We start from the raw sequence: 24,424 nt of genomic DNA, 5'->3' as shown, positions 1-24,424 counted from the left end.
TAAGAGGTGGGGGCAGCACCCAAAAAAACAGAGAAAGAAATGGGAGGGGAAGAGTCAATAGTTCGCAGATCAAGCCTGCCAATTTTTATGGGTTAGATTTTGAGTGAACTAATTGCACAGCGGTGAAGGTTTTTAGAGTATCTTTTCGCCCCTGATTCTCTGCATGCTCACCTGCATAAACATATCTAGAGTTACAAACCACAAGTGTTCCTTCAAATTGCAATAAGGTAAGTAGATGCTTCCCTCCCATTGTAAATAAGCTGGGCGAAGTTTTACATCCAAATCGAGGTACCCCTGGGCAGTGGGCCAGCAGGGGCTAGCCAAGGATGGAAGCATTCCTAAAAATGGGGCAAGGGGGAGCTCAGCCAACCCACAGTCATTCTTTCCCAACCATCCTTCTTCTAGCAGAGCTGCTTCAGATATTTGAAGGGAGGAGGGGACACGATTTCAGTGGTGGCCACCTCTGCTGGGCTTGATCTTTCTCCTTGTCCTGTCACTTGATAGGGATCTGGGCAGCTGGCCTGATTCTGCACACAGAGGTGCTGCCATCACATGCAGTTTAGCCCTAAAAGAAGGGTGGTTTGGTCCTCCGCCTGACTGTGGGCTTCTCTCAAGGTTGGGCAGTGGCCAACTACTTGATGTCGAGAAACTGCTTTGAAAACATCTATGGAAAGCCAGTGCTTTGAAATGGGGAGGATAATGTCAGCCTCGTTAGATGTGTACACTTGGGGCCAGCATAACACTTCTCGAGTTTCCAATTCTTTCCCCCCACTCTTCTTTTTTGTAAACAGAATCAGCCAAATAGGAAGTAAAATTCGGCAGGTCTCTCTGGAGTCTTGATTCCCGACCCTTGTCTGACATTAAAAATACAGCTAAAAAGCTACTTTTCCCTCATTGTGGCATGCTATGAAATTAACTTTTATGGCAATATGCTGGTTCAGAGACCGCCAAGCTGTTTGGGCCCAAGGGCTCATTTGGAAATTGGATAAAATTACATGAGCAACACACACACAGAGAGAAAGAGCAACCAAGCACATACGACAACTGTGTTGGGTACCAAAAACTGTTGCTTTCAAGCCTCTTTCATCAAGCAGAGGGGGGACATTCCCTGGTGGACACTGTGGGTGCCGTGGGTGTAGCCAAGGGGGAGCAAGGAAGGGCAGCTGCCCCCACTAAATCAATAAAAATCAACAAAAATACATAGCTAACTGAGGTTTTGCCCCCCCTAACAAAAGGGCTGCCCCCCCAATCCTGGCTACGCCCATGGGGGCACCTGTGTGCCCGCAAGCACATTAACAACCCCTGTGCTAGGTATTGCTCGTCGTTGTGCAATGTACTTAGTTCGCTTCTGTTAAGAGTCCTAGGCAATGCTGTACAGCTGTTTCTTGAGTTATCACTTAATTACCATTACAAGGTTTCCAGAAAGATCAGAACCTGGGGGGGAAGAGAATGTGACAAATGAATTAGGAAGGTAAACATTGGCCATCTGTTGAACAGCTCTTAGAAGAAGAAGAAATTATACTTCTACAACCAAACCTGTAAATAAGAATCCAGAGATTCTGGTGAGAAATGTGCTGTCGTGGGGATATTTTCCTCCCTCTATCAATAGAAAAATAGGATGCCTTGATTTTATGCCCAGCCTTTCCTGTCTTCAAGTGCTAGTTAAAACATTAGATTACAAGAAAGGAATATTAAAGAGTCATTTAGGGGTGGTTGTTTTTTTCTTGTCAGTGCTAAATTACTGTGGAGTAACACAAGCTAAGGAGGTGGTAAGTGGGCTTGTATGTTTGGCTTTTCTAGTTCCAGTTGGCTGGCACTCTAGGAGCAGATATTCTTGGAATATGCCATCTGGCAAACTGGCAAACACCCTGACCACGATTAAGCGACCGGTTTGGCTTGCAAAGTTCCACTCAAGGATTAACGCCTTCTATCTTCGCAGCATGCCTGCAGCCTCCAGGGTATAGTAAGCAGCATTTCTGGCAAGAGATGAATATGAACCGCTATTCATCCTGCAGCCTATCCTAGAGATCTTTAGCTGAGAGAACTGGAAAATGAAAGGCAATTCCTAATTTTTACTGTGTGTGTGTGAACAGGTGTCCCATTGGACACAAAAGAGGCTCGATATTTTGGATACGGTGGAGAGAATGCCTTCTTTTCTTTTGGCCTCTTATTGTCAATTTATACCGGTAGATAAATCCGCCGTTTTAAGTCCTCTTATCTGTAAGCAGCTGGCAGTTTGAATGAAGATTTTATTCCAGCCAAAACAACAATAAAATTTGCTTTCAGCCCCTCTCTCCATTTCCCTGAAAAGTTGCACCAAGTCTTTTCACTGACAGGAAAGGGAGTTTCTCCCCCTAGTGCTAATTTCTGCATGGGTGTGTGGGTGTGTGGAATAGACAAATTGCACACGCATTGTGGCTGGGGAGGGAAGTGTTAAACCTCCCCTCCCCATCTGCTATGATCTTGATAGAAATTATGCCTGACATTTAATTTACCAACCACAGTGCATGTGATTTAATCACATTGTTAACATGTAGTGTAGTTAGGCCCTTAGGGAGGCTTTCCCCCTTACATTGATCTTAAACAACCATCTGGCCAAGTTTTGTGATTTTAGTGCAAAGCAGAAAATTCCACAAATAGTGGCAAAAGTCTCTCAAGGCAGTCCGGAGCACTGTGGGTAGCGTAATCTGGGCTGGCCTTTTTGTGGGATTTGGTGCACAGCCACGTGATAGGAAGGGACTGGCTGTGAGATGTTGTGTTGAAGTCTCCAGTATGGATGGGCAAATGTCAATGTTGGTTTCTCTCAATTTCTATTATTTCTAATCTCAATTTCAATTTGCCACTTTCAACACCAGTTTTGCATTTCTCTTCCCCTCCCCAAGACCCCATGAAAATTGTTCAGTCGTTTAGTGCACTTTTCTCCTACCTATACATATTTTTGCAAGCAAATTCCTCTAAAGCATTGCATTTTTGTAGATTCAGCTGGGCCAGATTCAACTAAGCTGTGCAAGCGGAAGCCAGCGCAATAAGCCGTATTGATGCAATGGGACTCCCTGCTTCTCCTCTCCCCACATACCCCTGTGCCCTCCCCAAATCGGCTTAAAAGGATTAGGACACACAAACACACACACACACACACACACACACACACACACACACCCTCCAGAACAGCATGAGGAGAGAGGAGAGGAGAAATTGTTTCATGGGGCAAGCAGAAATGATCTCCTTTGTGTGGTGTTGAATTCCACCCTTTAGTTGTTTGGAGAACTCTATCGCAAAATTTAGACAAGTGTGAATTTTGAAGGATATCTGTGTTTTCAGTTGGCATATTAGTTCATGAAGTACCAATTAGCTAAGTTTAGATTAAAATGTGAATAGAACTGAATTGATCCCCCCCATCCCTAGTTTCTAGGAATTTAATTAATATATTTCTGGGACTACTTGTGTAGAAGAGAAGAACATTCCTGAGTTTATTTTGATTTTGTTTTTACCTCAATATATGTATTTTTTATTTTAAATATTCCTTTTCCTTTCAACAGCTGGACCTAAGGGCAAATGGCTGCCATCCAGATTAATAGCTAATTTGATTTATTGTTGTTGCTGGGTTGCGTGTAGATAAGGATTTCAGATCTTTGCAGGATCCAACCTTTTGTTTAAGTTGGCTAAGTTGCAATGTTTACAAGAACCCGGCATCTGTTCCATGAGAACTGCAGTTCCCCTTGCTTGGTGTATTCCGCAAGTGTTTAGCTTGAATCTCCTGGCTCTCCCAGAGCAATGCCTTGAGGGTGAAATTCTTAATGGAATAAGGTTGGACTAAAGATTTGAAAAAGTAGGTTGTTTTCTCAACATGAAAGGGACATAAATCTGGGACCTCTTCAGATGTTCTTGGGACTTAGATTGCAATCCTTACCCCCACATACCCAATTGAATTTGAAATTACTCCTCAGGAGACAAAGTTCCATAGTTGTGCTGGTATTTCTATAGGCCTATCTGTCTCCAATGAAACTTATTCATGAAGGAAAATGTGAAAAAGTCAGGTTAATTATTAGTTCACTCCGTTCGTTTTCTGCTTCTGTGTTTCCACTGTCAGCTGTATTGTCCATCTTTGATTGGGTTTGCATAGAATATCGAGGCTCTGTATTTTTCCTAAAAGGAGGAGGTTGTGTCTTGATCTCTTGACACAGCTAACAGAACTTTGCTTTGGTTATAACACCTGGGTAGCAAAACATACCTCCTTCTCTTTGAACAAAAACTTCCTATATTGTGGCCTGATGGTGTGACAGTGGTGCAAAGGAATCACCAAACAAAACCTCCTGGTTGAGTAGACACTTTCCCCCACCTTCACCCCTGAAGCCCCTTCATAATAATAATGCTCTGTTATGGTGTAGCATCATTCCAGGAGTGTTTTAGATGCAAGAAAGAAAAGGGTACCCAGTCATCCATCACTGAAAAGTGGCAATATGCTTCTGACTACCAGTTGCTGCGAATCGCAGGTGAACAGAGTGCTCTTGTGTTCAGGATATTCCTATGTTCCTTATGAGTTGTGCTATAACAACAACAGCAACAACTTTTTTTCCAAGAACAGCAAGGTTGTCAATAACAAGAGGCACCTCCCCCACCCCTGAAATAGTGTCAAAACACAGTGGTACCTCAGGTTAAGAACTTAATTCGTTCTGGAGGTCTGTTCTTAACCTGAAACTGTTCTTAACCTGAAGCACCACTTTAGCTAATGGGGCCTCCTGCTGCTGCCGTGCCATTTCTGTTCTCATCCTGAGGTAAAGTTCTTAACCCGAGGTACTACTTCCGGGTTAGCAAAGTCTGTAACCTGAAGCGTCTGTAACCTGAGGTACCACTGTATCCTCCTCCATCCTTGCCTTCATAGTGAGATAGCAAATGACGGGGCGGGGGGGCAATGACAGCATTTTATCCCAGCCCTGTTGCAGCCTTTTCACTCAGTGTTCTGGCGGTTCTGCAAAGTGTGCTCAAAGTGATCTGCTTACATATTTCATGCTGCCACAGAAGAGTCACAAACTGCATTTTTTCCAGTGCAGTAAAACATTGCTTTGCAATGTTCTCCTTTTGATGGGAACAAAATATTGTGCTTCTTTCAGTGCCTATCCTGCTCCAGCTTGTTCTGTACAAGGGAACATTTTGCGCTGTGATTCCTTGTTGTTGGGTGTGCTTGGCTTCTTTTCAGCCTTTTCAGTGCAAAGTAAGCAAAGCTTGTGTGTTAGCAACAGGAAAACAGTGGGGACCTCAACCCAGGGGATGAACAAGCGCCTTAGAAACCAGTTGAGTTGATGTTCAAAGCAGACAGAATGTACTTTTCAGTTTCAAACTGAATCACATGTGCAAAGAAGAATAAAAATCCTATGAATACTGCCATTCTTCCACAGCCTGGCACCTTCCAGCTGTTTTGAACTACAACTCCCATCAGCCCCAGCCAGCACACCTGTAACATAGGAATCCGTACTGACTTTGTTTGAGGGGAGTTGTAGTCTAGAAAAGCTGGAGGGCGCTAGGTTGAGGAAACCTGCTTATACTGATACATCCTGTCTGACTTATACAAGCCTCTGTTGCAAGTCTCCTGATATATAGTTTTGCCTCCATTGGAATGGGGCTCATTCACTTTAGGTTACATGTATGAGGATTCCTTCCTTTCCTGCTCTCTGATGTTAATGGAGAAGTGACATTAGCAGTCAATATAATGCATAGAAGGAGCACAAAGGAAACGTTTCTCCTCCACAAACCTAGAAAGAGGAAAGTCTGGCAGGAAGGACAATCCATGTGCAGCACAGATCTCTGTGCATCACTCTTGCACCATATTGCTTCCTTTCCCATCTAGATTTTCCTGCCTTCAGTTGGGCTTCCTCCGTTCAGCTGCTTGATTTATTTCCTTTTCCCTTCCCAACACTCCATTCCCAGCTGCATCCTTACACAGAACTGTTTTCCCCCTGCGAGTGTAGAATTGAAGCGTGAACCTGCCTGTGTGTGAGAGAGAGGGAGAGAGAAAGGGAGGGAGCATCTGTCTTGCATGCAAAAGGTCCCAGGTTCAGCACTTGGCATCTACAGGTGGAACTGGAAATATCCTCTGTATGAAGTCTTGGAGCATCACTGCCAGTCAGTGTAGACAATTCACAGTGCAAACTAGATGGGCTTTGGTCTCCTTTTGAATGAGAATTATTAAAAAATCTCGGGCTGCCCTGAAGATCAACATATTTATTTTGGGATAAACCTTTGAAGACTACAGTTCACTTCATCCATGTTATTTTGAGTTGCAGGTGAGGTGTAGACAGCAAGCAAAAGGGTAATAATAATAATAATAATAATAATAATAATTTAATTTAATTTAATTTAATTTAATTTAATTTAATTTAATTTAATTTAATTTAATTTAATTTATATCCTGCCCATCTGGCTGGGTTCCCCCAGCCCCTCTGGGTTGCTTACATCATATATAAAAACACAATAAAACATTAAACATTAAAAAACAAAATATCCTATACAAGCAACAAACAAATAAATCAATAGAAATCAATAACAATAATAAACAGTTTACAGTTATACCCAAATTAAGCTGGAATGCTTTGCCAAGACTATTTACAGGTCCCAGGTATGCTCAAGGCAACCTGCCTTGATAGAAAGTGAGAATGAAGAATCACTGCCCAGTGAGTGCATTCAGACCAATCCCAGAGTAACATATTTTTGCTGTAACTTGAACATTAGTTTAAGACACCAAAGGTGTCATGGACTTTGAAGACACTCAAACTCAGAATGCAAGGGCGAAACATGCTAATAGGAAGGCACGCTTGGCAAATCCACACTGTGATCAACTCTCGCCCGGGAACCAAGGTCCCCACTGTGGAAGGACGTGTGGGTCCAGAATTGGCCTCCACAGTCACTTATGGACTCATTGTTAAAACCGTGTTTATGGAAGACAATCTTACTCGGCTACAAAAAATCGCCAAAGAAAAAGAAGTCATCTTCTATGCATTTTACCATTGGCCAATCTCTGCATACAGTTAGTATATTCTGCACTCTTCCATATCTGTTCTGCATATTAGTGTAATGCAAAAATTCACAGTCAGTCTGTGATTTAATGCAACCTTCGCCCATGGAATGTTATGTGCAATTTGCACAGCTCTCTTGGTAATCACCCTGTCTTTGTAAAGTAATTAACAATATCTCCTTAGCACCCCAGCTTCTGTCTGTCCTGCTGGGACAAAGATATTTACAGCTTTGTGGATTCCCTCCCTGCAGAGAGATGTCATCTCTCATTTATTCACCATGTTTACCATGGTCCTGAAAGGCTTTATGGCAGGAGGCAATAAAGATCTCATTTCAAATTTCTAGTGTCGCTTTTAGTGGGCGGATACTGTAGCTAGTAATTTTATGGACAAACAGGCTTCTGATTCTTTGTGTCTTGTGCTCTCAAAAACTACAGAAATTTGGCAAAATCAGTATGTGCACACATGTGTATGGGTGTGCAAGTTTGCCTAATTTTGTAGAATTGCAGCACAGTTTGAAATTCCTACTTCTGAAATACTTGCTTCTCACTCTGACTACTGTTCTCTACTCTCATATAACTTTATTTTCCTTATTTACTAACACAAACTCTCAGAAAGGAACATGGACTTTCCTTGTTGGGAATGTGCTCCAGGCTTCTGATTATTTTGGCTGTCTGTATCTTCTGCAGCACTACACTGTTCTTTTCAACCAGACCTGTACAGTGTTCCACTGCAACGCAGATTTATATGAGTGTTATGATATGCCCATAAAATGAATGCATGCAGTCTGAATAACTGAATTTCCTATCCTTGAAGTTCTACTCTATAGAGTTTAATCAATTAAAGAGATACTTGGGTTCTTTAAGGAGTACCGTACTTGGCCATGTGTTTCCTAATCTGGATCTCTCTACTCCAAATGCTCTGCTAGCAGCAGACTCACTGAATTCAATGAGGTTTATACTACCAGGACATAGGTCCTGGTACATGTCCCATGGTGTGATGTGAGAGCACATGAGGCCTCACCTTGCTGAAGCTAAGCAAGTCTGTGTCTGCTATTTTATGAAATCACTTACACACTCATTCACTCTACCCACAAAACAATACTAGTCGGTTCCTGGATGGTTGACCTCCTGGGATTCACATGCGAGGGGACCACCTTGGGTTCTGTGATGGAAGAAAGGCAGAATATAAATATAGGGATGACTATCATGGTTCTGTAGAGGTTTAGTGTTCCATCCATGCAATCTAGGCAAAGTGTAGGACACACTGAGCACACTGATCTCAATGGAACTGAAGTGTGCAGGTATATTTAGTTTCTTGGCTATGTTTTTATCCCACCTTCTGACAATGAATGTCTCTCAAAGACCCTCCTAAACTCTTTCCAGCCTGAATCAAGTTCATGCTCAACATTGGTGAGGCTCCTTAATTGTGTTGGAACAGTAGGTTATACTTTTCTTGAAAATCACATCTGCCACTGAGAATTGATTTTCCCTCCTTTTCTTCTTCTTCTTCTTTCACCTGTTTTTATAAACTGAGCCCTTTTATGTCTCTCTTTTGGAGGGAGAGGCCAGCAGGAAGGCATCAAAATAACCAGCGATGGGGAGGGGGTTTGTCTGTGACCTGCTGAGATTTTCTGTACTTGTAACAAGGAGTCTGGCTGCATGAGGTCAGTGAACAGAAGGACCAGAGTAGCCATACCACAGCCTGTTGCGATCATGACCTTTATTTCAATAGAAACTGGTAGCGAGAGGAAGGATGAACGATCTGAAGGGCAAGTCAGTGTCACAGTTGCAGTTCGGTCCCAGATGATGGCTCTGCTTATAGATAGGCAGCTTGGCAATAGGTTTCCATTGTCAGTTGCAGAGCTTTTCAGGAGCTTGCCTTTTGTGTACGGGCCAAAAGATATGTAGGGTGGCAGTTTGAGAATGCAAGGAGAGTGCTGTGATAATTATAGGCATGGAACAGCTGCTCAAAACAGTCCCACAGGCAAACATTTGAGCTTGCGTCATAATCCCTTGTGCACAACCCTCCTCCCTGTCGGTTACGGTTCTGTTTTCTGCTATTTGGCTTTAGCCTGTCTTCCGTGTGCAAATGTGCAATTAGTTCACAGTGCATGTTCTAATATGAACTCACACTGTTCCTGAGGACTTGTTCTCCAAGTCACCTTTTGAGCATCTTGACATTTCCAAAGAGTTCTGACCTCCTATGTTGGTCCTTGAGAAACCATCAACACGGGGACAGAGGCATCAGCTTCTTCAGACAATGCAACTTCGGGCAATGTCCTCTGAACATCGAGGGGACCTTGCTGCCTCAAAATGAAAATATTTGGGGGGCCAAAACTGCCTCAGCCCCTAGGAGTCAGAGTCTATATATGGGAAGCTTCCAGACAACCTGTTTATTGAGCATTTGTTCTGTGCACAGAGAGGTTATAGGATATTGTGTCAAGCAACTGTTTCCCCTCATTTTCTAGTTCATTCCCCATTGTTTGCCTTGTCTCCAGAAGTCTGGTGTGGGGGCAGGGATTGGGTTTTGTCACACAAGAGTGCTAGATGAATTGGAGCTGTGAAACCTGAATTTGCCAGTAGGCAATGACGAACAGAATCCCCACCCCAAAATAGTCTGCAGGCCTCCATGTGAGTAAGAGGAGACATGACAGGAGTGTATAAAATTATACATGGCATGGAGAAAGCAGGTATGGAGAAGTTTTTCTACAGAATACTAAAGTCATGGACATGTGATGGTGCTGAATGTTGGAGGGTTTGGGCCAAAAATTAGGAAGTACTTCAACAAAGGTGCCTTGTTGAACTACAGAGTTTGCTCTCACAAAAGGCAGTGAGGCCACCGCTTTAGATGGCTGTAAAAGCAGATTACACAAATTCATGGAGGTGAAGGCTAGCAGTGGCTGCTAACCCTGGTGCATAGGAGCCAACTCCTAGGGGCTGAGGGGACTTCGTCCCCCCCAATAAAATATTAGAGGGGGCCGGGTACCTCCAAAATTGAAGGACATTGCTATTCAAATGGTGTGCGTGCACTGTGTCATGTAGCTGATTATGCAGGACAGGCCTTACCTGCCCCCCCCCCCAATATTTTATTCAAGTTCGCTCCCCTGTCCTGATGGTTATGTTCTACCTCAACTCTCAAAGACAGCATGCTTCTGAATACCCATCTGAACCAAAGTCATTTTGTTGCATGGCTTTGTTGTTGTAAGTCAGTCTGAGTTGCTTTTGCAAGAGAGAGAGGAGAGAGAGGGAGAGAGGGGGAGAGAGAGAGAGAGAGAGAGAGAGAGAGAAGTGACTAAGTGAAAGAAAGAAAGAAAGAAAGAAAGAAAGAAAGAAAGAAAGAAAGAAAGAAAGAAAGAAAGTTCTAGTGGGGCTAAATTTATCTGATTTAGCAACCTTTGCCTCTCAATTTTTCTGTAAAGAAGCCCAACAAACTATCAGTTATTTCAGTGGACCATATACCAACTTTCTGCACAAGCAACATATTCTAGGCTATTGCAGTCACATAAATAGCACCGTTCATATCTATTGTGGGCCAATTCCATCACTCAATGAGATTTTCCATGCACTGACTGTCCCTAGGACTCTCTTTGAACTGAGAACGTTTGGTATTCTGCAAAACTGTCCGGCTTCCCAGAGTTGATTTCTTCCAAAATGGCAGAGTTTGAAACATTGCACAGTCTTTTACTGTAGCAATACCATATCTGAAGAAATGACTCAATGTCACTAAATACATTAATACAATGTGGCATATTTTCATTTCTTTTATCTTTCCTGTAGATTGCTTTAACTATCCAAAAGATGGACCAGCATCTCCAAAGAAGTCCAAGAACGTCCCTGAGCTTGACTTCAGAGGCAGGTGCTCCTCTGTGTCCTCTGAGTGGGCCTTGGTAAGAGTTATCCCAGAGGAAGAGATGACGGAAAACAACCTTCTGGCTGTCCGGGTTATGGTGACCAGTGATGGAAGCAGGTATTTTGGGATGCTTGGATTTGGGAAGTGAAACCAGCCTATTTCCCAGCAGGAAGGAGAAAACATGGTTTAGGAAAACGCATGCATTGTAAAGTCTGTTTGTTAAAATAAACACAGGAGGTGGTATGGGGGAAGGAAGGATGATGCACCAGGAACATTATTTTTTACAGCTGCCTTGAACCTCTTGTGGGCATATGATTAACTTGCAGGAAATATTTACATCCTACACAAAGTTCTGAGTCAGTGCTTTGGGGAGAGGGATTTAATTGAATCAAGACTGGTTCTGCCTCTTATAAAAATTACACTATTAGAGTTTTCAGGGAAGTAGCACATTCTAGGCCATGATTTTCATTGCCTAAATATGAAGAAGTCCTGCCCTGTTTTGCACTTTAATTACTTTCGCTCAAAGGTGGCTGAAGTGGACTAAAACTCACATCATCCATCACCACTGGCCTTGCTGGCTGGGACTGATGGGACACAGAGTCCAACAACATCTGGAGGGGAGCACACTAGGTCCATTTATTGCAGCTCCCCTGGTCTGAAGAACCATCCAAAACCCAAAGATAGCAAAGTTTTATGAAAAAAGGGATTGGACATTGGCTAAAATGTAGAAAATATGACTAGGAGCAAAAAAATGGGGGGGAAATAAGATTTTTTAACTTAATAAATAGCCCCTGAGAACAAGCAAAACTTGTGTACACAGTTTTCATAAATATTAATAATAATAATAATAATAATAATAATAATAATAATAATAATACTTTATTTATACCCTACCCATCTGGCTGGGTTTCTCCAGCCACTCTGGGCGGCTCCCAACAGAATTAAAAGCACAATAAAACGTCAAACATGAAAGAGTTCTATACAAATAGAGAATGCTAGTGGTACAGCAATTAAAAGTATGCCTTTGCTTCTATTCCAAATTCTTGCATTCTATATTCATTTCCAAAATAAAATAAATGCATAACTCTTTTTTTGGGGTGTTTGTGATGAAAATATAGAAGCAAATGGGAGGACCAATTATTGGAACTGGTGAGACATTGCATTGCATTGCAAATTGACCATTCTGGTGGCAGGAGGATCTTGGAGTGCTCTGGAAGTGTCAAGACATGAGAACTGTCAAACTTGAAGCATAGAAACATTGACGTAAAAACTTCCTGAGGCACTGCAAATTGATACAACAAGGGAACATTTTGTAGGGAGGAGGGGAATCTCAGAGTGCTCTGAAGGTGCCATGACATGAAAACTGTCCCGCTTGTTGAAGTGGAGAGCAACTGGGAAGCTTAGACGATGTAAGGAAAGGAGAGAAATTCAATTCAGTTTGCATTTAAAAGTGAACCTACCTGATGTCAGGGTGGGTGTCAGGAACAGGTCAGCAGTAACTCACAAGATGTCAGTGAAGTTAACACTTTACTCAAAGAAACAGCTCAGGCCTAATGAGCACAGCAACTCTTCCCAGTAAGTCTTGCCCCAAAGAGGCAATTGTGAGACTGATGGTCCCCACCTTCCCATAGCTCCCTAAGTCACCTCCTTCGATTTCTTCCCAAGCAATCTGAGGCTCCATTGTCTTGCCTGTCTTTGCTCTGCCCTCTTCATGCCTCTTCAGTTTCAGGGAGACCAGGGGGATGAGAGCAGGTCAAAGCAGAATGGGGACACCCCCTGGCATCTTTAGTAGCCTGTCTCATATCTGTCTTGCTGCCCCCCAACCCTGCTCTCCAGCCTCTGCTTCTGCCTCTGAGTCTGGACTGCTGTCTGCTACAGCCTCTTCCTGCTCACTAAGCCCTGTTGCCTCTTCCATTTCCAACACCTCCTCCTCCCAGTCTGCTCCCTCTTCTTCCTCTGACCACTCATCATCCTCCCACCACCAATTCCCAGGCTCTGAACCATCTTCCCTTAAGGGTTCCCCAGCTGGTGTCTCCCACCATGACACCAGTTTGGACTTTCTGAAACAACAGTGAATTAAAACACAGACATCTTTCAAAATTCACATTTCTCCAGCGAAGTAATGTGTACAAAAATGCATGTATTTGAGTAAAGGGGGGGATGCATATACTAATTAAAATAGCATAGAAAATAACGTAGAAAACACATTAAGGGAAATTGACTTGCAAAAATGTGTGTATTAGGCAAAATTGCACACAAAAGCGGGTAAATTAGGAGAAGTTCACACTGAAACGCTGATCAATTTTCTTGAGTTCTTTTAACACCCCCCAAAAAAAAAAATTGGGGGAAAGAGAAGCTGAGAGAAACAGAGGCTGACAGATCCATGCATCTCTAAGAGAATGTGTCCTGTGGCATAAGAAAAGCCCACATGTACCGATGAAGAATAGCAGTTCGAAATCACCCCTGGGTGCAAGTAGATAAATACTTTTATCTAATGACCCGGAAGTGTCTCCGGACAGCGCTGGCCTCTGGCCTCTTAAGTGAGATGGGCGCACAACCCTAGAGTCGGACACGACTGGCCCGTAAGGGGAAGGGTACCTTTACCTTTACCAATGAAGAAACTCATGGGTTCCCATCAAGCTTAGTAAAAATATCTATGGCATGAAACAGATTTCTGCATTAAATTCAGACTGCCTCAAATTCCTGGAAAGTGCTAAAAGTAATTGAAGAAGCTAGTGCCTTTGCAATCAGTGTTAAGCTACTGTGAATATTTAAGTTGCAACTGCTCAGCACTTTCCATTGACCCATGCTTATGAAGACAGAAGTGCAGCTGTGAAATATTTGACGGGCAGTTTTGTTCCACTTGCTGGCCATATGCTATTATTGTGACAGGTCTTTCTCTTTTTTGCTTCTTAGCTCAGATCTAGAGCCTGATTTTGATGGGGACACATCTATCTCTGAAAGTGATGAAGGGCTGTCCCCATTGCCTGAGCCAAGGACCAGTGCCCCGTCCCTACGAAAGCCTCTGTTGCGGAACACAAGCTTGGGGAAGAAGGAAGAAGGCCATGAAAAGTCCAAGGCTGCAAATGGCAAGTTCTGTAATGACTCAATCCATTCACGCCATCAAGGGGTCATTCAAAAGCTGTTGTTGTCCAGAGAGTGATTGGATTTAACTGTGCAACTTGTGAATGTTGGGATTCCAAATTTCCCAAAGCTTTTAGGAGCTTGGCCTTAGCTTGCCCACACCTACGGTAGCCAAGAGGGGAAGGGGCTGGACCTCCAGCACCTTTAATAGAGTAAGTTGGATCTTCTGAAATGCCTAGCTCCAGAACTATTAACAGTTCATGATCCTGTCATCTTTGGTAACTGACCACTCTAACCAGATTCCACTGTGACACAGCCAATGGCGGCCAGAGGGACTGTTACTCTAAAGCACTGCTGGGGAACCCTAGGCCCTCCAGGTACTTCTGAACTACAGCTCCCGTCAGTCCCAGCCAATATGGCCAAAGGTCAGGTATAATGGGAACTGTAGTCCAGTAACATCTTGGTGATCATAGGATACCCACCAATACTCAAGAGCAGAAGTAGGGAACCTGTGACCCTTCAAATGTTGATGAACTGCAACTCACATCATCACAGGCCACTGGCTGTGCTTGCTGCTGCCGATGGGAGGTGTAGTTCAGCAACATCTGGAGGGCCAATGGCTCCCCACACCTGCTCTAGAGAGTGGGGAGGGGATTGTGGAATTAAAAAGAAAAACATCACAGAATACATCCAAACAACTGAACGCAACACTGCAAAAATGCATAGGCCTCAATTTGCATGGTTGCAAGGTAAGTGTCATTAAACACAATAATACTGATAGAATCCTGAATAGGTTTCATTCCTTTATTTTTCCATTATTTCATTTTTATCCTTGTTTCATTTCAAAAGACCAAGGTTTTTCATTGTGACCTGTAACCGCTCTGCAACCACAGGCTTCTCCAGTTGCCTTTGATGTGAAATTGTTCAGAGAAATATCAAGTGGAGGTTAATTCGGTTTTTTGCTCTGACAGCACATTGCAAACATAAATTTGCAGAACAATAACTTGATAAAAAAGGCAATATTTTAATCCAAGCACCCCAGGCAAAGAGCCTTGTATGAATTAAATTGCTGTTTGAATAACGGTTATCTTTGGAAATGCAACAGGGAACTGAAGAGGTGTCCAGCTGAAGAGGACCATGTGTAATAACAGCAGAAGCCTTTCTCTTCCCCTTACTTTGTTTTGGCCAAACAAAGCTCAACTTTCCTTCTCAAGATCAATCTATGTTACAAATGTTCCTCTTAGCTTGCTGTTATCTTACCTCCAAACTCTTCATTGTCATTGACAGGGTCACATGGTACATCATGTATTTTCTCCCTTTTTTGCTCCTTAGTTGCCTTTTATATCTCCGTTCCACCCCCGCGGCTCTGTTGCATATGCTTTCTTACTTTCATTGTTTGTTTGCCTGCGCAGTGCAACTAGCTTTTTCCTGAAGCATATTGGAAGAGTTCTGTTTATTGTGCTCTGCATATTCCCATGGGAATGGTCATGGTGATAAATAACTTCTGCAGAGAAAGACAAATGTTACATTTTCTCCCTCAGTTATATGAAAGCCCACAAGGAAGAGAAACAATAAGAGCCATAGAATCTGCAGTGCACAAAACAAGCTCTTGTGACGCAGGATTCTGTGAAAGTTAATCATTTAAAAGTTGAACAGCAATTCCAAGGAGTTGAGAAGTGGCACTTTCTGAGGAAACACTGGTTGGTGAACGTTGCCCTCTAGTGGTTAATAGGCACTTTCATATTGATCTGCATGCCTGCTTGGTCTTTCAAGTTGCTGACTGTAAACCTATGCTTGAAAAACAGAAATCTTAACTATATACTCTGCTGGCAGGGATGAGAAGCAGAAGCTGTGCCTCTCTAGATGGTGCTGGACTTCAGCTTCCATCAGCATCACCCAGCATCACCCAATGGTCAGGGGATGGTGGGAGCTAGTAGTCCAAACAATATCCAGAGGCAAGAAGGTTTCCTGCCTCTGCTCTACTGCTTAAAATGAAGGCCTTTTCAGATGACACTAAAGATGCAACCAGTGCTGTTTTTCTGGGGAAAGGTGTGCCAGAGGTCACTCTTGCTCTCTTAGAATGGGAATGGTGCCCACCTGAGAGGTGCCGGAACTGAGTTCCGGCTGAGAAAAAACACACCTCTGGATGCAACTCTGTACAGCGGTACCTTGGTTCTCAAACTTAATCTCTTCTGGGAGTCCATTCAACTCCTGAAACCATTCGAAAACCAAGGCGGAAGCTGCGTCGGATGTTCGGCTTCCGAAAAACATTTGCAAACTGGAACACTTACTTCTGGGTTTGCGGCATTCAGGAGCCGATTTGTTCGGCAACTAAGACATTCGGGAACCATGGTTCCACTGTATATATTTATTCAGAAGTACATCCTATTACGTCCTGGAAGACTTACTCCCAGTGTGTATACTGGATTGCAACTGAAAAGTGCTTTAACCCTGCTGTTTTTTGTTTTTTTTTGCATGTATATAAGTTACTAATGGGAAATGTCTGATCTAGATAGTGCAGATCTAGAGATTGTTTGGTGTTTGATTTGGAATTGCCAATGTGTTACAGTAGCTCAGGGCGGGGGGTGGGGGGTGGGATATACTATTCTTGGAACCATGGAATTTCACTTCCAGGGCAGGGAATGGAAGCACAAAAGGACATACAGTTGCTTGACCCCTTAGTGAAACCTCTATTCATTCAATATATTGTTTTAAATCTTTTTCAAATGGACCATTTGAAAGTGTCCTTTTCCATCTCTTTAGCTCTTCAACGAGCCCAGAGTCTTCGAGAACCTTCTGCATCGAAAAAGTACCAAAACTGGAAGAAGAAAATTCAGTCAAGTAAGATTTAGAATGGGTCTTAACTGTTTTCCTTTCCACTGGTTCCCTGCTCCAAATCCCTTTCCTCATGAGGTTTTCCCCTGCTGGGGTTTCAAATGAATGATAGTCACATGATTGGTTCTCGCTTCTGGCCCATCCTGCGTCTGCAAAACATACATGTGTTAGAAGTTGGAGTCCAACAGCATCAGTGGAGGAGCATCTGCCTTGCTTGCAGAAGGCTATCCATGGCCCCTAATCCTGATGCCTATGTTCTGCTTCCACTAGCTTCTGAATGCCAAGTGCTGGAGGGGAGAGTGTTGCTTTGCTTGGGTCCTGCATTTGGGCTTCCGGAGGTATCTGGTTGGTGTCTGTGACAACTACCTCCTGTGCTAGATGGGCCCACTGGCCTAATCCTGCAATACTCTTCTTATACTCTTACAACAGAAGGTCCCAGCTTCAATTCCTGATATCTCTAAGTCAGGTTAGGAATGTCTCCAGTTTGAAACCCCAGAAAGCTGCTGCCCTAGATGGGCCAATGATCTGATTTGGTGTAATACAGATTCCTGTGTTCTTGTGATACTGCTCAGGTATCTCTTGCCTGTGGTCTGTCTTCTACTATGTACATGTGGACCTCTCAGCATCCGGGGACACAATTGGATCTTTGAGCAAGTGGCATGCCCATTTGGTTAGCACAGCTACATACAATCTCTGAAGCTGTTATTCGGCTTCTGCAATGCATTCTACCTTTGAAGGTGACCTGGAAACTACAACTAATCCAGAATGCGGCAGCTAGACTGGTGACTGGGAGTGGCCGCCAGGACTATATAACACCAGTCCTGAGAGATCTGCATTGGCTCCCAATACATTTGCGAGCACAATTCAAAGTGTTGGTGCTGACCTTTAAAGCCCTAAACGGCCTTGGTCCAGTATACCTGAAGGAGCGTCTCCACCCCCATCATTCAGCCCAGACACTGAGGTTCAGCTCCAAGGGCCTTCTGGCGGTTCCCTCACTGCGAGAAGCGAAGCTACAGGGAACCAGGCAGAGGGTCTTCTTGGTAGTGGCGCCCGCCCTGTGGAACACCCTCCCACCAGATGTCAAGGAAATAAACAACTATCTGACTTTTAGAAGACATCTGAAGGCAGCCCTGCTTAGGGAAGTTTTAATGTATGATGTTTTATTGTGTTTATAATATTCTGTTGGGAGCTGCCCAGAGTGGCTGGGGTGTAAATAATTTATTATTATTATTATTATTATTATTAGGCACAGTAATTGTGAGAACTTGCCAGAGCCCACTTCCTATAATAATAATGCTGTTGTTGTTGTTAATAATAATAATAATAATAATAATAATAATAATAATAATAATAATGGCATTAAAAGTAATAATCCTGACTGTAGTTTCCACAATTAGTTTCTATTTTCTTCTCCTTTTCTGTAGTTTCTTCCTCTTCTACCGAAGTTTGTAAGACCTGTTTTTGTATAGCTGTGCCTTTGCCTACTGGTTAAAAACTAACAAGAGGCAAAACTTTAACAATCTTTTAAGGGTAGGTGGGGAGCAAGCCTACTGCCAGCTCCTTTTGCAGCTTGCTCATTTACACATTTGTTTAAAGCTTTGCCTATCTATGTGTGTAAACCTCCCATGTGGGTCTGGTGATGAATCTCCAGAGGGAGCTAACAGCCCACCAGAAGGAGATGAGTGAATTTTAAGAAAATAGCAAAACCCATCTACTGACAGAAACCAGCTCCTGCCCCAACCACAGTATTTTGATTCACCACCTCCACCCGCCGTTGTCTGAAAAGCTGTGGTTTTAATATCTTTATAAAATTCAGTGTGTTTAGAAACCAGAATCTTCAACACGGACTTGTCACCCAGGCCAGTGTGTGCGTGCGTAAGTTCAGTTCACTTTTTTCCCCCTTAAGTGAGCGTATTTCATGATGTCAATGTAAAAATAAGGGGACCTGTACTCTCTTCCAGAATCTGGCTAGAAGTGCAGTCACGTAATATTCAAATAAGCCTTTAAACTGGATCAGTCAATCAAACAAACAAACAGGAACAGTTTTTCTGTTGGCTTGTGGTGAAGCCGAGTTCCTAAGGTTCAGGTGTGTGTGTCATCTGAATTCATTTGCACCTGTTCATGCAAAACTCATCTTTCTGTCCGCTAAACAATTCCATGGCTTCCCCACCTCCACAAGCAGCCATTTGTAAAGGCTAATCTGACGCAGGTGTGCTTCAGTGCTTTTGTCTGGGTTTCCTGCTTTTGGCACTAATTTGGGTGCCATGATCTAATGAACTAATGAAGGGAGAGGAGGGGTGTAGCTGAAGAAAATCACATGTTGCTGCTAGAATAGCAAGGTGGTGCAAGTGTTGAAGTTTGGCATATCTATTGCAGCAGATTGCAGAAATAGTCTGTTAAGACTGCTGGTTGAAAGAATAAAGAAACTTAATTTGCTGATAAGCAAATCAAATTCAGAGTACATACAAGCTTATACAGGAACAGATGGGGCTCATTAACCTGCAAGGTAGCCCATCTAAGAGAAGAAAAACCCTAATCCAGTGATGGCCAAACTTGGCCCTCCAGACTACAACTCCCAGCATCCCTATCTAACAGGACCAGTGGTCAGGGATGATGGGAATTGTAGTCCCAAAATGGCTGGAGGGCCAAGTTTGGCCATCACTGCCCTAATCCTAAACCTCCACTGCCTTGCAGTTATGCTCATTCATAAGAAAGGCTTCAGGAATAAACCCTGAGGAACAATCTGTATCCATTGCCTTGTGGAACTTCTTTGGGAGAAGCAAAGGCAAAGGAGTAAACTCTACACAAATTGAGAGTGGAGTCCCTAAGACGGTCGGGTGGCATCTTGTATGTTTCCTTCCAGCAACTCCTGCAGCCAAGCTGGTGCCAAACATGTTGCTCTGCTTTCCTTTGGACCACATTGGTGAGGCTGATATTGTTGTCTGCGTAGCCCAAGACGTCCACACACTGCCCAGGCTAGTGCTCAAGGGAGGTCACTTCAGTGCTGCTAACATAGCAAAACAAGCTTATGCATGGCTTTCATGGAGTCATGAAGTTAACAAAAGGAAGGTCTAACACTGAAGAAGAAGCAGCAGGAATGTCAGATACGTAAGAAGAACAATAAGAAAGAAAGAAAGAAAGAAAGAAAGAAAGAAAGAAAGAAAGAAAGAAAGAATAGGGTGACAAGTGGTTAAGGAGATGGGCTTAACATGTTTGGGATGTTTTATGCTTAGAAGAAAGGGTGTTGGGGAAGGATGATGATGGGATGCAGAGGAGGAGGAAGAGGAGTTTGGATTTGACATCCCGCTTTATCAATACCTGAAGGAGTCTCAAAGCGGCTTACAATCTCCTTTCCCTTCCTCCCCCACAACAAACACTCTGTGAGGTGAGTGGGGCTGAGAGACTTCAGAGAAGCATGACTAGCCCAAGGTCACCCAGCAGCTGCAAGTGGAGGAGCGGAGAAGCGAACCCAGTTCACCAGATTACGAGTCCACCGCTCTTAACCACTACACCACACTGGCTCTCTCCTCCCCCACATTATGCTAGAACCTATGAAATTGATGGGAGATCAGGACAAACAAAATCCTGTTTTCACACAGTACATAATAAATGCATGGTGGTAGCCACTGACTTAGATCAAATGGGCAGAAGGTAGATCAGGATTTACTGGCAGATTGATAAGACAATGACCAATAGTTCTCCTAATTGTCGCAGCAACAACAAAAGGCTTTTTCTTTCTAAATACGGCTGCTCTAATGAAGAAAGCATTTGGGGGGGAAACCCAGGGATGGATTTTTATATGGAATGACTGCTAACTTCATTCACTAGTAAGAACAAACAATTGGGCTAAGCATGTTCTCAAATACATCCTGTTTCTTAATTCTAAGGTTGTTTCCCAAGCTGCTATTGTGCACCTGGCTCTGACTGGGGGATTTTGGGGTTCTGGAAAACTGAAGCCTGCCCACATCTGGCTTCACAGCTTCGACCTGAGCTTAGACATAGTTATGAAGGACCACTCTTACTTAGCTAACTAATCCTCAAGGTTCAGAGGTGCTATTCTGAATGGCAGCTGCTATAGAGCAAGCAAATGGAGAGGATGTTGAGGATGTTGCCTTCATGCAGCCTTGTAGCTTACAAAGTAAAACTAAATATAAAGTATGGTGATGCTGGCTAGGGAACCTGTGGCTACAAGGCTCCTTTCAAGCCCAGCCAGTTGGCTTTCCAAGAAGCATCTAGTTGACCACTGTTGGAAGCCGGAGGTTGGATTACAGTGGCTCTTTGGTCTGAATCAACAGAGCTGCTCTTATCTCCATTCCTTGAATCCTAGGATCTGAAGGTGAAACTAAGAAGTTTGGGGAAGAAGCACATTACAAGAAATCTGCTGGCAATCACTGGGACAGCAAGGCTATCCCAGTCCAGAAATGGCCATTGATGGCAAACTTGCTGGAGCTGGGACAACTTTGCTAGGAACCTTGGGGGCAAAGGTTGTTCATATTTGCTCTGGGGTGAGCGTCATTGGGGTTAGAGTATGCATGAAAGGGTCGAGAGCACTCTCTGTTCCAATGGTATTGGTTTAGTTTCAGTTGCTGAAGCGGAGATGAATTAAACACTAGGAGAGTCCTGCTCTCTGGATATCCTTGCCTATGAAAGTTAGCTGAAGGGAACTGGTCAGTCAGATAGAAGGGGTAGCTAATGCTTCTTTGCAGGAAGGGGGGTGGGAGACAATGACTCTGAAGGAGGTGTTGGTGTGCCTTATCCTCAAGAAGCCCTACCTAGCCCTGACCTATTGAACAACTACAGCTCAGTGGAGAAAACTGACTGCCACCCTGCTCTCCTAAACATTGTTATTTAGACAAGCCTACCCAGATGTTTGAATCCCCGCAACGGGGTGAGCTCCCGATGCTCGGTCCCTGCTCCTGCCCACCTAGCAGTTCAAAAGCATGTCAAAGTACAAGTAGATAAATAGGTACCACTCCAGCGGGAAGGTAAATGGCGTTTCCGTGCGCTGCTCTGGTTCGCCAGAAGCGGCTTAGTCATGCTGGCCACATGACGTGGAAGCTGTATGCTGGCTCCCTCGGCCAATAAAGCGAGATGAGCGCCGCAACCCCAGAGTCGGCCACGACTGGACCTAATGGTCCCTGTACCTTTACCTTTTACCCAGATGTTTAGCAAGTTGATGCTGGCTTCAATCTGTTATTAGTCTATTGTTATTTCAATGTTTTGAAAGTAGCAGATCATTATTGATCATTTTTCTTATTGATAATTTTATTGTTTTATCTTTTTTACAAACTGCTTGGAGGTTTGTTCATTTTTTAAAAAAAATCAAGCGACTTACACATTTTATGAAATAAAATAATAAATAAACTATAGCGTATCAGTCAATAAAATCCAGAGATAAAGAATTACACAACTTTTAGAAAACATCTGAAAGCTGTCCTGTATCGGGAAGTTTTAAATGTTTGACATTTTGCTATGTTTTTATATACACTGTAGGCCTCCCAGAGTGGCTGGGGAAACCCAACCAGATGGACGGGGTATAAATAATAAAATTATTCTTATTATTTATTATTATCCAGGACATCCCTTGCTTGTTTTAAATTTGCAGGAATCAGCTGGAGTCATTTTACTTGCCTTCTAGGACAATGAACTGTAATAACACTTATATTAATAAATGTGTTGATTTATCCAAAGCTGTGCAAATATTTCCTGCATTTACTATTTTGTTGAGAGAGAGAGAGAGAGAGAGAGAGAGAGAGAGAGAGAAATACACATTCGATATTAAGTTATGTGATCCAAGAATCCATATTGGAATAAACATTGTCTCCTACGTTGCAGAGAACAAAAACATTTCCTCCATTGCCTCTGAAATAAAAGATCTTTGACAGCTGCTGCTCTTGTCTCCTGCTGTGCTTAATTGGCACCACCAGGAGCAGAGCTCAGCCATTCAGTCAATGAAGGGATGGGGCGGGGGGGGGGGGCTTGAATTCCATTGTGGAAAAGTTGCCATTTGGTGGGGAAATGATGGAACAGCGGAAACTCTGCCACACAATTCTTAAGGTGCGGCTAGGAAATTACTCGATGGCAAGCTGCTGATGGTTTATCTGGCAATATTGTTAGCCAGTGAGACTTTCTGTTGCAGGGGTGAGAGGAGAAGCTGGCAGGACCCGAAGACTGCAGTCAGGGAATCCGAATGTGGCAGCCAATTTGCAAAGCCATGGTAGAACTCGATAGTATTGAACATCCAATTTGGTGTTGTTGTTTTTAAAGCCCTAAAGCAGTTACATAGAAACAGCATCCTACAAGCTTCTCTGAGTGTGGGTAGTTTTCTATAATATTAATTGCACCAGAATAATTAGAATTCTTTTTTCACTCAGTGGCACAGGCTGAATTGTTGATTTTCACTATTTCATGTTTAGTTGAATTGCGTATTTTATAGCTCCTTTACACTTTGGGAACTGATGAAACTGAAAAGGGGACTGATTGCACATCTCTGAATAAAATAGGGATCCCAATATATGACTGGAGCAATGTGTAGGCGCCTCTTCCCACACCCACCAACCTGCATGCATGCTGAGGTCATCAGGCTGATGCCTTGCTCTAGAAACCACCTCCTGCAGACTTGAGGATTGTTGCAACAAGTAGCAGCAATGCAGCTATGGAAAGCCCCTTTCCCTGCAGGTGCAAAACGAAGCTTTATTTCACCTGGGTCAAAGACTCCTTTTGGCACCCCCCATGCACATGTCTGGAAGCCTCAATGGTGCCTCTCTGGAGGCTTCACCAAGGGCAAAAAAACCCAGCTAGTCTCCCCCCCCCCCCTTATCTACGACACTGTTCACTGGGTTACCTTTCCTATTTTTTAGGGCCAGGGCAAAAATGTTTTTTTAAAAAATTAACTGGGCATTTAAAAACATGTTTACTATTGGGCGTAGCACCCGAAACATAAGAACGTAAGAGCCTTCTTGATCAGGCCAATGGCCAATCTAGTCCAGCATGCCCTTCTCACAGTGGCCAACCAGATGCCCGTAGGAAACCAGCAAGCAGAAGATGATCACAAGAGACCTCTCCATCCCCCTGGTTTCCAACAACTGGTATTCAGATGCATTGCTGCCTCTAACTGTGGAGGCAGAGCATAGCCTGATGGGATTTTTGACTACATGCCATTCTGTGCAGCTTCACACAGACTCAATTAAGCATTGGCCGAAAGCCAAGATGACTGAGCAGAGAGGAGTTACTCTGCCTGGAGATATGAGACCTTGGATACAGCTCTACCCTTGGTTGAGGTCTCACGCAGGCATGATGACTTATGGCCTTGCTGACTGGATAGTTTTGTTGCTCAGTGTGGTGTTCTGAGTTCTGAGAGTCGTTCTTAAGAGACAGCTAGTTAAGATGTGTATCTGTTCTTTTATATAGTAACTTGTAGAGTCTGCTGTAAATAATAAACACCTCTAAGTAACCAAGTTACTGGTAGCTGCGTCTTGTTCCTGCTTCGTCCATCCTGCCTGCAACTGATTGCTTTCTGGAACTCTGCGTATGCTCTGCTAAGGTCCTGCAACAGGTCAAAGTTGCAAAACACCATTATAGCCATCATGGCTTGTAGCCTGGCTGGGGAGCAGAACGGAATGGTGGATACAGGAGAATATCATCAT

At 43.5% G+C, this 24,424-nt stretch overlaps 1 protein-coding gene across 7 annotated transcripts in view; it reads left to right on the top strand.

Moving 5' to 3' along the window:
- Positions 1 to 24,424, top strand: part of MICAL2 (microtubule associated monooxygenase, calponin and LIM domain containing 2) — a 144,641-nt gene that overhangs the window by 93,700 nt on the left and 26,517 nt on the right. For all 7 annotated transcript variants that reach the window (XM_083724321.1, XM_083724320.1, XM_083724319.1 and 4 more), the window contains 3 exons: positions 10,787 to 10,976; positions 13,776 to 13,948; positions 16,707 to 16,784. In XM_083724321.1, the coding sequence (XP_083580447.1) occupies positions 10,787 to 10,976; positions 13,776 to 13,948; positions 16,707 to 16,784 (441 nt within the window). The remainder of the gene's footprint in view (positions 1 to 10,786; positions 10,977 to 13,775; positions 13,949 to 16,706; positions 16,785 to 24,424) is intronic.

This window comes from Podarcis gaigeae (genome assembly GCF_964106915.1).
Source record: "Podarcis gaigeae genome assembly, chromosome: 1".
Taxonomy (NCBI): domain Eukaryota; kingdom Metazoa; phylum Chordata; class Lepidosauria; order Squamata; family Lacertidae; genus Podarcis; species Podarcis gaigeae.
This window is presented reverse-complemented; position numbering and strand designations above follow the sequence as displayed.